At 40.6% G+C, this 14,276-nt stretch overlaps 1 protein-coding gene across 1 annotated transcript in view; it reads right to left on the reverse strand.

Moving 5' to 3' along the window:
• Nucleotides 1-6,245: 6,245 nt before the first annotated feature.
• The window catches only part of DDX10 (DEAD-box helicase 10), a 195,612-nt gene continuing 187,581 nt past the window's right edge, over nucleotides 6,246-14,276 (reverse strand). Inside the window, exon 18 of the mRNA XM_075490972.1 lies at nucleotides 6,246-6,758. Coding sequence (XP_075347087.1) covers nucleotides 6,569-6,758 — 190 coding nt within the window. The 3' untranslated portion in view covers nucleotides 6,246-6,568. The remainder of the gene's footprint in view (nucleotides 6,759-14,276) is intronic.

The raw sequence follows: 14,276 nt of genomic DNA on the forward strand, positions 1-14,276 counted from the left end.
GCAGAGCACAGCCTGGGGGTGCCTGGACCACCCAAGGAATGAACCACTCAATGCGCTGGGTGTGCATACCGGCACAGCCCTGACACCCAACTTGATGGTCATGCTTGTCTTATAACTTAAGCCCATAACTCTTGTCACCTTAGTCAGAAATGGCTCTATGGAGGGTTTAAGAGACTTTTTACCACCTCCCACGTCTGCGCAGGGCTGGAAGCCGGGGCAGAGCTTGCAGTGGATCAGACCCAGGGCAAGGCACACTTGCCTACCCATGGGCAGCCCTTTTATTGACAAGTCAGGGCATCGATATGAAGCACATCAAGTTTCTGAGTGCAACTGAGAGTGTACTGGAACAGACTCACCTCATTGCTAGGGGAAATGATCCACATTAGTATCTGCTTTAAGAAGGGAACACAAAGTTCTCTTAAAACAAAAAAAAACAAATCCCAGTGTTTTCCACAAAGGCCTGGTAACATCTCCAATTAAATAAAATCTGTACTCAGGGCAGTGGCATCAAAAACCTGTAACCCTGCTGAGATGCAATTTGTAAGACATTTGTGGTGACTAGCAAGCTTAAATTAGTTCCTAAGCTATACTCATTAGCTTTCACTGAGTTCATGGAATAAAAACAAGTTGCATTTCAGTATAATGAAATGCAGTTGGTGGGAAGGATCACATGAGTATAGCCATTAAACATACAGATTGGAGGAACCATTTCACTTCCTTATGAAGTGCAGCACAATGTATATAAGACAGACTTGCAAAAAAACAAGCCAAATTCCATTTCACCTTAAGCATGATAAGCTCAAGCACACCAACACCAGTAACAGCAAGTTCAGTTTACAGCCTGTACTTACACATGGCTTTTTCGTAACAGCTTAGGTTTAGCATCAGAGGGACAAGCTGTGCATGAGAGAGAGGACTTCTATAGCCCCGGAGAGGCCATAGCCAGGAACATTATCTTCCTCCAGGAGCCCATCCGTGATTAGAGAGAACAATGCTCATTAGTTTCCTCTTAATGCAGCTGAAATCTCAGCACAGCTACTTCTCAACTTGAAAGGATTTCAAAAACTGCTCAACAAAACTAATTTAGTTTAATTAAACTTATCTATATTTTATAGACAAAACACATCTCAGATGATGTGCAAAACTTACAGATAGCATCTACCCAAGAGATTCCACTCCTGGGTAAATCTGCTAGCTGATAGCCCAGTGTAATTTAAGCAATCATTTTTACATGACTGAATCTGATGAATAGTTTTCTTTGCAAAAAATGGCTTCTGGCCAGAAATGGACAAAAATAGGCAATGCACAAGGCATTCTTGGAACAGATCAAGTTCTTGCTACTGATTTAATCGTAGCAATACCTCCTAACAGGCCTGAAAAGAATCTTCTTCTGCATTAGGCTTTCTAATTCATTGATGTTCTTGACTGACTCATTTGCCTTTGAAGTTTGGGGAGCACTTCATTATAAAAGTGTTCACTTGGTATAGACTAAAGCCTTGATAGCAATTTTTATGATTCACGAAGATGACGGCTGCATTTTCTGGCACCTAGTTCCACCTTTTAAAGATAAAACTTGCAGATCCTTCTGAGAATAAAAAATTACTCTGAAAGGATGAGAGTAAATTCAGAGGAGCTGCAAACACCAGAGAAGAGAGCAATAAAACAAAGAAATCTAATGAAATATGGTCAAAAAGCGAAGGCAATAGTCTTTTCTTACTAGAACTATTGATTGGAAATTTTATTTCTCTTGGAGTTAAGATGCGTTCTGGATCTTCTAGCGTGAAGCACGCTGGGTGCAAGGTTTGGCTACGCTCTGCTCAAAGTCCCTATCAAATGAACAGCGAAAGTGGCTGCTGCACGAGAAAGTGTTACTGTCCTTCAGCTGCCTGTTACCAGCCCTCTGCCCAGTTAGCAAAATGGACGGTGTAAGGGTTCATCTGTTTCAGGACAGAACCAAGCAGCTTAATTTAAACCTCAGGTTATTAGTCAGAGGAAGATTACGGCTGGGGCAGCGACCTCCAGCATCCTGAACCACAGTGGCCATTTCTGCAGCAACAGCCTACCATAGCTTAGCATCCCTGCTACAAGGCATACTCAACCTCTCACAAGAAATAAGCGTCAACCAGGTCAAACTAAAGAGTTGCACGATGAGGAAAAATACCCATTTGCAACCTTTACTGAGATACATTTTCTTCTTCTGTTTTATATCAATTTTATCATATGTATCCAGGATTACAGGAACCCACAGGGTCACTTCAGTATCTTCAGATCTTGACTATTTTTTATAGTCTGAATTGAATGTTCTCTACCGCAGGTCTCTGGTTTTTAATGTTTTGCTTCAGGCATTTCTCTCTCTTTACGAGTCTGGTCAGAGAGCAGGACACACCAGTCAATGCTCTAGCTGGATTCAGAGAGTTGCAGGAGGAATAAAAATTGTTTTTTATTTCTATTCATGTAATAGTTAAAGGAAAATACCCATTTAAAATGTTAAATATTAATCTGCAACCACTTATGTTAGAGCCTAAATTTCTTATACTTTTCACACAATTTAATGTGCTGCATCAATAAGGTCTTTACAAAGTGAACACCTAAGAGAAATTTCTGTGATGCTGAGGCAGAACGGTATCTTTGCAATGACGCATTTTATACGCCTCGTGAAAATACTGCAAGATGGACACCTTCAGTAGCTAGCACATTTAGTGTCAGTCTATTTAACTAATCTAAAAAACCCAAACTCTTCAATGCTATCATTACTTTTACCTGACTTCCAGTTTCCATCCAAAAGAGGCTTCAATCAAATCCAGTAAACAAGTGATGTATTATGTTTTATGCAACAGAGAAAATTTGACTCTGAATATAAGCCCACTAAACTATGCCATCATATAAATGCCTAATGTATATCCTTAGAATTACCTAAAGGTACTAGATGTAGTCTTAATGCTATACCCAGCTATAAATCAACACACTGGAACCATTCTAGCAGCAGAACGAAATCAACCACTATTAATATGAAGTACAAATGCAAACTAATATGAAAATTCATTATTGAAAACAAGATTTCCTGCTTGGCAATTTAAGGATGTCTCCTGGCCAACAGCCTTGGAAAATACTCACCACCATACTCTGACTTTGCTACCCCTCCTAAAGGAGCCCCCAAAGGGGACTTTCCCTCCCCTCCTCGTGGAGAGCTGCAGGCTGCGGGGGTGAGAAGCCTGAAACCCATCCCAGGGTGCTCACAGCACCAGACACTGTGACATCTGAAGGTTAGGGTCCTGCACAGAAGGCAGTTCAGATGCCAAGTGGGAGGCTGCTCTTGTAAATCACAAGTGATTTAGGAGCTGTGCATTCAACTACATAAAGTCATCAGTGAAGTCTTTGATTACAGGCAAGCCAAATGATTTCCACACTTCCATTTCTCCTGTGTAAAGCTGGGATAATAATGCGTGTGAAGTACAAACTTGCAAAAGCTTGGGATTTGTTCTGATGCTGCAGCAGCACGTGCCGTACCTGGGACCAGGAGAAAGGGAGATGGTGGCCGGTGTCCCCAGCTGGCCCCACTCCACCGGCCCGTTAGCCCTGGACACACATGCCAGGTCTTTTGGCAGCAGGTTGAGAGGTCTGCTGGTGTGAAATGCAAACAAGCTCCCTGGAAAACACCCTTCCGTCAAGTCACTCCTTGCGTTTATGAGATTAATATTTGGTTTGTGTGCTTTGCACTTCTTCTCTTACTCCAGGAGCACAGCTAAAAGCAGGGCTAAAAGAGGAGCCTCTCAAACCAGGTATACAGCTGACAGGAATGATAACTCAGAACCACAGCCACTGCTTCAAAATGCTGAATCCTGGCTTTTTTTGTCTTGTTCTTTCTAGCACACATAGCAGTTTCCCATTCTTAGATACACTCATCACATGGAGCAGCTGCCTTAAGCCCCTTCCCTCTACTTTTTCACAAGGCTCCATTCTTGTGGGAGTTACACTCTAGATATATGCATCCCCTCAAGGACAGCCATGTTTGAAGTAGATGGACAATATGTTTGAAGTTCGCAAGGATTCGAGAAACAATGGCTATATCAGACAACACAAATACATTAGAAACTCCATTATCCCAAAATACAAAAGTAAGAGCACTTGAAAAATTATTTTATGCAGACAATGAAAACATCACTAGAAGTGCAGCACAATCCTTCCAATATACGTAATTTAATTTTGAGTCTTACTGCTCACTGGGTAAGAATACTTCTCTTGCACCCTAGCATATGAATAAGAATATTCCAGTAAGAAACGGTCGATCTTTTGGGTTTTTACTTCCTTGCCCCAACAATGTTCAACCTTCTCAGAGCAAAAATTTGAACTGAGAGACATCAGGTGATGTACAAGACAACTGATCACCACAAAGTACACTATGAATCCACGAATACCTCTGAATAAGATGTATACACCACCATATTTATTATCATCTACATCCAGCTCATCTTTGAATAGCTTTCTGCTGTTGGTGCTCCTTGCACTGAAGTTTACCACCTTCCTCCATGACTGCAGGAGCAGGACCTCTGTTATCCCAGTGCAGAGGCATTTGCTGACACCACTCATCACATTCACCGCAGCCGTTCACATGATGGAGCCTAAGCACAGTCACAACAGCAGCATATCAGATCCTTCTTCGTTAACAGATTAATCAGCAATACTATTCCCACTATTCCCAGATCACAGTATTTTCCAGGCCCACTGTGGCACTGCAGACTAAACAACACTGTGCATCAGCTGCCAAGCAGGTCCCATCTTTCATGTTTAGCTGTTTGTGAAACTCGGTCATTTCTTCTCATTCCACATTGTCAGGAAGGAGCAGATGGCAGATGTGCTCTGCCTATAATATTGTTTTGATGATACCCTGCCTGCTGGCAGAACAGCAGAGGCAACATTTGGAGATAAGAATTTGCAGTATATTTTCAGTTTTGGATATCTGAGCTAAAAGATAGCATGGGGTACAGGGAGAGGACGAAAAGCTTGTACTGAATTGGTGCCGATAGATTTCTGTAACGAAAAAATGGAAAAAGTAATATTGAAAAAAAAAAAGGGGTATTTAATATCTTCTTCCTATAGGTGATGGGAAGACCAAACAGTTACAGCTTTCTGAGACAACGCATACTTTATGATTTGCTGAAGGGAAGCAACAGGGGAAAGCCCTTGGGCATTTGTACCTACTCAGTGTTTTACTCTCTACTTTGCCATATAAACTTCACTAAGATATGGGTCTGCTGAAAACAGACAATCATCACTTTACATGCCTGTTCGCTGTCAAAAAACTTGTGTCAGCAAAAAACCCACTGGATTTTCCTGTTCTCCTTTGTTTTCTCACACAGCAGCCTTCCCTTTGCCTAGGTCATTTCAGAGATGTGTAAAACTCTCAGCAGTTTTCAGCATTCTCCATATTGCCTGCAAGGGTTTACCATGCTTTTTTCTGAACGATGTGCCAATATTCTTGAGGGGGTAGTCAAGAATGCAAGCAAGAAGACAGTGAATTTGGCTCATAGCTGGCATTCGGGTGCAAGCAAGAGAAGAAAATCTACTTAAATAACTAAGAATTTGGTATTGTATTAATATTTTGTTTTGCTTCAGAGAGGATGCCCGCTTCTTCCCTTCCCTGGGAAAGGATAGCCTCACATAGCCTGTATCTTGTCGCTATTCAGCAAAGTGCAGTGGTTATGGGTAAGCATGCACAAAATCTGCAATAAACAGCCATGGTTTGATGGGATGAAACGTGAAAATATACTCAAAAATAAATTATTCTTCTTCATTATATTTGGTCATAACAAAAAAAAGTAGCTCACTTCCAGTTGTAAGTCTGCCACAAAATCTACCTTGTAACCAGTTTTATCAGGTAGTGTTATGCTCTACCTTTTTGTGGCATCACTGTGTTCTCATTCATATGGGATTCAAACGCAAGATGCAAAGTTTTAGCTTCTAAAAGTTGTCTTCTGAATTGCCTAACACCAGTGACAATCATAATAGAAATGATAAATAGAAAGGATAAATAAATGCTTTCATAACAAAGCTATAAGAGATACCAAACGTTTACAACAAGGCTTCAGAAATTTTTATTAAAATATTTTTTAAATATGTGCATGATACACAGAAGAAAAAATGCATTTTATTTTTAAGTAATATGATTTGAGCTGCCAACGGTATTTCTTCTTTAATAATTTTAGTACATATTTATCTTCTAAAGTATCAAACCTGACACAGTCAAGGAAGGAGCATCCTGTTTTTATTTAAAGCAAGATTAAAATAAAAAAAGATAACTGCTTCAAAACTTGGAGATTTGAAATTACGAACATGTTCCTACTAAATGACATCTGGGGATTTAGGTTGGAAAGTTAGTTTAGAAAGCCTTACGAATCAAACTAAATACTGTCTATAATCTATGATCCAAACTAAGGCAATCCCATTGCACATGGAACTAATTTATCTACATCCACTGACACCCAGCTGGCCCAGATGCCAAATTCACCCTGTGTAGACTACTGACAAAATTGTGAAGATGTCCCAGATAAGAAAACCTGCAGAAAAATAATTAGCTGTGACTGTTGAGCAGATGTAGTACAAGCTCTTCATCCTCTGCCAGAGAAAGCCCAGTATCTAATGGCAAATAGGGGTCCTCCTCTTGGCTGAATTTCGCCTTCTTTCTTTTCAGTGGCATTTCTTCTGCTGCATTACTGTTGCTATAGCTTCTTTTCTTTCTTCCACTCTTCTCCTCAAGTTCACTGCAGAAACAAATCAATTAGTCTTTTTAACAACTGTGGTAATCAATATCATCATGTAATCAAACAATTCATTTTAAACAAGGCAAATTTATGTCAAGATAAGAGCAAACAAAATTACAATTCAGAAGGGTGAAGCAATAGAAGCTGATGAACTCTGAATGTCTAAATTAGAACTGCTTTCAGGCGGAGGTGGTGGTGGATGTTCTGCTGTCTTAATTGATTATAGTATATCAAGATATTGCTATCAGCTTTATCTAATATTTGCTGCCTTATAGAGTGACAGACAGCTTGACCAAACTGATTTAGTGATGTGTCAGTGGACCTTGACATGCATTCGAGATCCTGTCTAAAATAAATACGCGACAAAAATAAAAAGATGAGAACTGTCATTTCATTGGCGAATCCTACACTTAATACAGTTTTGATTTGGGTCCATCTCATTCAAGCTACTCTTTGCCCTTCTTTCAGAAGGTTTCCTTGGAAGCTATTAACTACCTCTGCCATGAGAGAAAGAGAAAAACTCAAACCCAGTTATCTTCCCTGGTGAATACCTATTGCTTCTGCTGATTTTCTTAAGACTTGAATAAATTGCCTTTTTCAGCCTTCAGTCTGGACGAAACAGCTGCGTATTTGTTTTAATACTTTCAATTCTATCATATGGCCACATGACAGCAACAGGAAGAAAGCCCAAGCTTTCATGTACCTTCATGTGGTTTTTGTCCATAACGTAGAAAACATGCTATATATCATCTTATCTAAGATTATTTTAATCTAATCTAACAAAATCTATTCTAAGATATAATATCCATGTACAGTATGTGAAAGGCTGGTTTCATCACTCATTGGAAACCAGCCTAATCCAAACATTAACCCCAAAACACGGCATTTTTCAAGACGTTCCCAAACGGTCTCTGAGAGGGATTGGCAGCACAATGCTTCCTCCTCTTCCTGGATTGTACACCGTGCTTTCTGGCTGCATCTCCATCAAGACGAAGGAGTAACACCAGATCTGATGGCCTTGCACTGGACTGCAGTTGTGTGACTTTCATGGAAGAATAGTACCAACTCCTCCCTACTCATTACAGCACAGAGAGAGGAGGGAAATCCCATGAGAAACAGCTTGCACTTCTACAATTACAACAAATGAAGCACCCTACCTTTATATTGTCCTTCCCTGCCTATCCAAAAGAAACCACGTAAAGCAACCTGATCTAGTCAGAGATGTCCCTGCCCATGGGAGGGGGGTTGGACTAGATGATCTTTAAAGGTGCCTTCCAACCCAAACCATTCTATGATCCTATGAATAGCTGATGACTGTGCACCAAATACTTTTCCTAAAATTGGGATACTTCAAAGGATATAGCAACTTTGCCAGCCTTGAGTTGTCATTTGCATGGGGGTGGCTTTTCAGTGCTTGCTAGAAGTGTTTATTTTATTCCTTTTCTGGGGACTCTCTACTTCTCTCTGCAGTGCTTAAGATATTCCATAAATGCTGAAGCTATACTGACAGTATATGAAAACACTCTAAAGCACTAAGACTTCTCACTTTTCCAAGTGGCCAGTGTGGGTTTGGGCTGGAGTTTCATGGTGTTCACTTTGATCAGGACAGAGTATGGGGGTTCACTTTAAAAGCGTAAGGCTGAAACCTCATTAAGTAAAAGCATTTCAGCTTGTTTGCAAAAGAGCCAATTATTTCCAGCATTTGAATGGACTCTGAAGCCCAGTTTGCATTCTTAATTGACTAATGCTTCATCTAGGACATTAGTTCAAAACATCTTAGCAATTAAAACAATGCAGAAATCTCACAAGTTATGAAATAGCAGACTTTAAATACCAAAAATTATATTCATTTTTGGAGTTTCAGAGGCCCATAGGCCTAGATGTCTGTAAGGTATAACATTTAAATATAAAACACATTCAGAAGGAACTGTGAGATTTCTAATTTTTTCCACAGACAAAAGCACATCAACACAATTATGATTAATTTTCATCATAAGTTTTGTGGGAAGTTTATGCTGAGTCAAGCTGTTTCTTATTATTACTGGGGGATCATGGTGCTCGATTAGTAGTGCATACTAAAGATGTATCTACACGTTAGCAGCTGTATTTTCACACTAATTTGACCCCTACTGGGCTGTAAGACAGAGAGGTGAATAAGGAGGAATGTATAACACAGGAAGCAGCAGCAGCAGCAAAGCCACTGAGTGATGAAGAGAGCTAAAGGCTTGTGTTTTCATGACGCACAAAAAGTAGAAGCAAAACAGTATTTGATAAAGGAAACTTAGGAAGGAAAGCAGAGAATCGTGTGGAATGTGCGAATAAGATGTTCATAATTTTGAGATGCAAAGAGAAGACAGACAGTACCTGTCCATAGGATGGTTTGGGTTGGAAGGGACCTTTAAACATCAGCTAGTCCGACCCCCAGCCCTGTTCCTGCGGGATGGATTTTTACCAGCAGTGTTTTGGGTGGCGTGGAGAGGGGCTGTACTACTCTGGAGGGGCAGAGATGTAACTTTTACAAAGGGTGAAAGTGGCAATTTTAGAAGGAAGCTGGAAAATCACCAGGAGAGATGTCTGGCATCATGATGCCAAGGGGTATCCCATACTCCATCTGGGTGCTTCTCCTTAACTGTTTGGACAGAAAGCTCTTTGGAGGAGATGTAATAGGTGTAATTCTCAGGTGCGCATGTAAGAGGGCAGCTACACGGGGATGACTTCTGCACTTATTGTCAAATGAATTCCTCCTCGGTCTCCATTGACTGAAGGCCTGTCAGTCCACCCTGCAGAGCCAATCTTTTCATCGTTAGTCACTTCCCATGGACATAAATGGTCCCTTATGCCTCACAAACACACGAACTGATGCACTACCAGCTGGCGTCCACAAATAGCCAAAACAAAATAGAGTTATTCTAAGGTGAACTATTTTCTAACAGAACAACGCAGTTAGAAAGCAACCCCGCAATTCAGATCCAAACCAAAGCCAGCGCATCTCTTCATCTTCTATTTATAACAGTTAGAAAGTGGCATGTGCAGCTGGATTACAATTCCTTCCTTTTACCATCTGGTGCAATTTAGCTTTTCAGCCGCCTGAATGACCTGCGTGGTCTGAAGCTGCCTGATGGAAGGATTTACTGGGATGGGCTGTGTTTACACAGGCGAGGAGGTACTAACAGCCGACTTATCAACAGGCACAGTAATTTCTGTCGTCACCATTTGCCCAGCTGTAACAACAAAGGAAGGTACTATCATTTGATAGGTAATGTTTATTACTCAAACACTAAAGCATGGTTTATGAATCCTGTCCCTTAAATAAATGCCAGCATATATGAATGGCATCTGGGAAACAAGGGATCTAACTATGACCCTGATAGCTATACACCAAGAAACTCTCTTAATTTAACTACTAAAAAATAATCTCACAAGTGTGTTTTGAGGTGACACCAGGAAAAAATAGAAAGCTTTTAATTGTTAGTATTTAACTCGCTTCTGGGCTTCAAGGTATGTCTTGACAAGCTGTAAGATTTAGATTTTAAGTGCTTGAGAGTCAGCCATTTGAAGTGTGTGGCCACACAGCCAAGTTGCTGTTGTTTAAACAAGGTGGTACTGTGAGATCTCTAGACAGGCTCTGCTTCAGTTAACATTTATCAGAGCTTGCGTTGGAGCCTAGGTTTACCAGCACTGCTCTGGAAACAAACCGCCCTTGCCACTGAATTGCAGGCCATGAGTCAAGTTTCCAGGCTGCAATATAGCGCACACGAGCTCCTTCCCCAAGAAATGTACAGGAATAATGCATGAATCTGCTAATAAAATACAGTTCAGAAAAGTTAGGAATAATTTATTCCATAAATATTGGCATTTTGCTAATCAAACATGCTGTGCCACAAACCTTTTTCCATGTAATAAATTTTAATGCACAAGGCCATGGCAACAATCCTAATGAAGATTAATTACTGCAGTCCCTTCCATAAAGCCCAGTGCAGCTTCTTTCTTAGTTGCTGTCAGAATGCTACAGCACATAGAAATGGTAATGAAAATATATCGTGTTGTGTTATTTCCCTTACTGGCCATTCCACTGATATAAATCAAAACAGCTCTAAAACTAGATTTATAAAAAACAATTGCAGGAAGAGGGATGCATAATCTACTTGTAATGAAATACCAGTGTAATAGTACTAAAAGCAAAAGACAAGTCTGCCTTGGAGCTGAAGTACCATAATCCGGAACAAGAAAAAAAAAGTATTTAAATGGAAACCAGACCAGCAAGACAGTATGCTTAATATTTTTTATTATTGCATGGGAAGTGTACGGAAGACTTGACAAGAAAAAGCACTCAAACCAGCCATCAACATCTGGCTTCTGCTCTGAGGTGACCTTTACTTTCTAAAGGCTCTATTGGACAAGTGGCAGTGGACTCAAATCGGATGTCTGAAGCTGTAACAGCACCTTTCTTCCCCATTCCTGTTGGAGATATTGCTGACCGTAAAGCAGCAGTACCTGACCCAGCCCTGGGTCCTGGACCACTGGAGTTTCCGTTCCATGTATTTGGGCTAAGCAATATTAGCTTATCTTTATACACCAGACTGAAAACTGAAATCATTCAGGTGTTGATTCTCATATGGATCAAATATCACTGCTCTGGGTGAAACTGCTCCAGCTGGAGGTGAGCTCCTTCATTCATGCAGACACTTGCTGATGACATACTACTTTTTTTTTTTTCTTTTTTTTAAGGTAATTTCTGTAACTGACAAGTTTACAGGAACCACAGGAAGATCTAGTCTGACCTGCAGAGCATAGGTTACCAAATTTCACTATGAAATTCTACCATCAGGTCCATTTCATACAGTGAGCTAGAGCATAACTATTATAAAGACTTTCATGGCATAAGAATATCACATCTCTATCAACAGCAATCCAATGTCTCAATGTCCAGTTTTGCAGCTATACAGCATGATCAATCCCTTAAACAGAGACCTTTTACAATATCTGTCTTACAGTGCTTTTCTGGCCATCACAACATTAAGTTCTAGCCTTCACAAAGTCACTGATATGGCCTGAATAATACACGTTAGAGGGAGCACCATGATTTGCAGATGAATCATCTCAAAAGACAATGTAATGTCAACTGCATCAAGAATCACATAAAACTTAGCAGGTCAACATCAGCATCCTGGTATAAGAAGAAGGTGTAAGAAACTGCAATTTGCTCGTAATTTTCATAAATAAAGCAAGGTACACAACCAAGCAGCACTGACTGCTGACTTGCACACCTGTCAGCTGGTGACTGGCCATAAAATAATGAAAAAAAAAACAGTACCAGAACTAAGACATTTCTCCTTTCCCCTCATGTCCAAGATCTTTTCCATGCTGACCTAAGAGTTAATGCAATCAGTAGCACCTATTAAAGATTTAAAGAAGGTAATGATAAGGTCAATCGTAACTTTGTTCTTCCTCAACATTTTTATTTAAAGAGGTTGAGGGATTAGAAATATCAGAAACTCAATTTGACTGCAAAATGAATATTTAATAAATCCAGCTGCTTTTCTTCCACCCTATTTGATACACTTAAATTTTTCACCTCATTAACAATTTACATTGATAGCCTTAAACCAAATATGATGAATGTTGCCAGATATACAAAAATTAATCTCATATTACATGCTTGGAGTCATTAATTACTCTGCTTGTAGAGGTATGGCTGGAAGGGAATTTTATTCAAAGGCAAATTTAACTCATGATTTGTATAGCTCCCCTGATTAAAAAAAAATGCTGGGGGGGAGGGAGAAAAGATTAACAATGTTTTTGACTTCTCAAACCATGGACAGATGGTCTATTTTTAAAGACTGTTGAAGGAAGATACCCTAGGTCTCACATACTTGCTTTGAATTATTCCTTTTAGAAGCATTTTTTCCCCTTAAAGCAAGTAGCAGCTAGTATAGCCCAACATATTTCTATTTTAATCCAATACTTGGAGCAAAATCTCTGAATTTTGGAAATATAAAACAGAATAGAGTTGTATTTTCTAATCTCAAAGCCTAATTTCACTGTGTGCTACTCTCGGCTGATTTGTTTTTGTTAAAATCATTAGGTCAATATTTCCCAGCCCCAAGAGCAACTCATCATACAATTCAGTGACAGCTCTAAGAGAGGTGCATGAGGCATGAGTGCTGATTTAACAGAAACCCCTCCTTCCCATTGCCAGCAAGATTTCTTGCCTGTCCTCATACTTATTCTTCTTGACCCACCAGATCCCCATCATCCTCCCTCCTCCTTTCATGTATACATCCCCTCCATGTCTTTCCTCCCTCATGCAAAACCAATACCACTTCTCCATGATCTTATGCTCACCACCAGCTCTTCAGCTACCCCTTTCCTTTACCCATATGCTTACTGGTCATTCAAATTCTCTTGCTTTTCTTGACTTCCTCTTTTACCAGCCCTAAATTAATTTCCCACGCTGCATCTTCCTCTTTCAGTTGTGCCTCTGCTTTCACAAAAGCCTCCTAAGGGGTGCTCAGAGCACCTCACAAGTCTCCAGACATACCTACACTGAGGCTCAAAGCTGACTTCAGAGCTAGAGAATAGACCACTACATTTTTCACCCACACACACCTAAAAGAAATGTGGCTTCATCAACACTGCCTACTGGAAACAGTCCTTGGCCTGTTCTACCACACCAAAATACACTGGGATGCTGCCCAGAAGAGCTCTAGTTGGCTCCATCCGAAGTCACAGCAGTTGTGGACAATACAGTCATGTGTCAGTACTTAAGCCTGGCCAAATCCATTTAGCCTGTAAAGACATGACTGATGTCCCTAGGCAGGCCCAAGCCAGCATGGGATTAACTGCTACACACTGTGCTGCACATCGGAGCCATCAATGGCTCTTCATTTTGACACTCTGCTTTCAGGCACTCCTAGAAATGTAATTTTGTCCTGGACCCTGTCATCTTCCGGCACGTTGTCGCCCACGGCTCTTGCCCACTGCCCACATATCTATCGGCACATTGTCGCCCACTGCTCTTGCCCTTGTGAGCATCCCAGTTTTTCACTCTCCTCTTCCTTATGCATATCTGCCCTGGCTGTTCTCACCACTCACTTCAATTTAATTACTATCCTTAGCAATGACTGACAAACCCACTCCTGGCCCGTCCCCGGGTATAATACAATAACGGTGTCTCTGCTATCTGCTTCTGGAAATCACTGCTGGTAATAAACTCAAAATTATGGTCTTTGATGTTGCAGGTTTATCTGTAGTACTTTTCCCATCGGAGCAGTGCCTAAACTGATGTGGTCTCTTCTAGAAAGCTCTGAATGTCAGGTCTAGCTAGGCTGTCTGAAACTGCTCTTTGGGTCCTTGTTAACTCCCAATCAACTTAAATGCTGGAGAAGAACTTGAAGCAATTTGACTCACTTTCCAAATTTCAGTCCTCTTGCCTTCTTAACAAAGGCTGAAAACATCTACTATCCATTGCCCTAGTCCTCCAGCAAACACAGACAAGACTGAAAAGCAGGTAAGTAT

This window comes from Mycteria americana, chromosome 1 (assembly GCF_035582795.1).
Source record: "Mycteria americana isolate JAX WOST 10 ecotype Jacksonville Zoo and Gardens chromosome 1, USCA_MyAme_1.0, whole genome shotgun sequence".
Lineage (NCBI taxonomy): Eukaryota > Metazoa > Chordata > Aves > Ciconiiformes > Ciconiidae > Mycteria > Mycteria americana.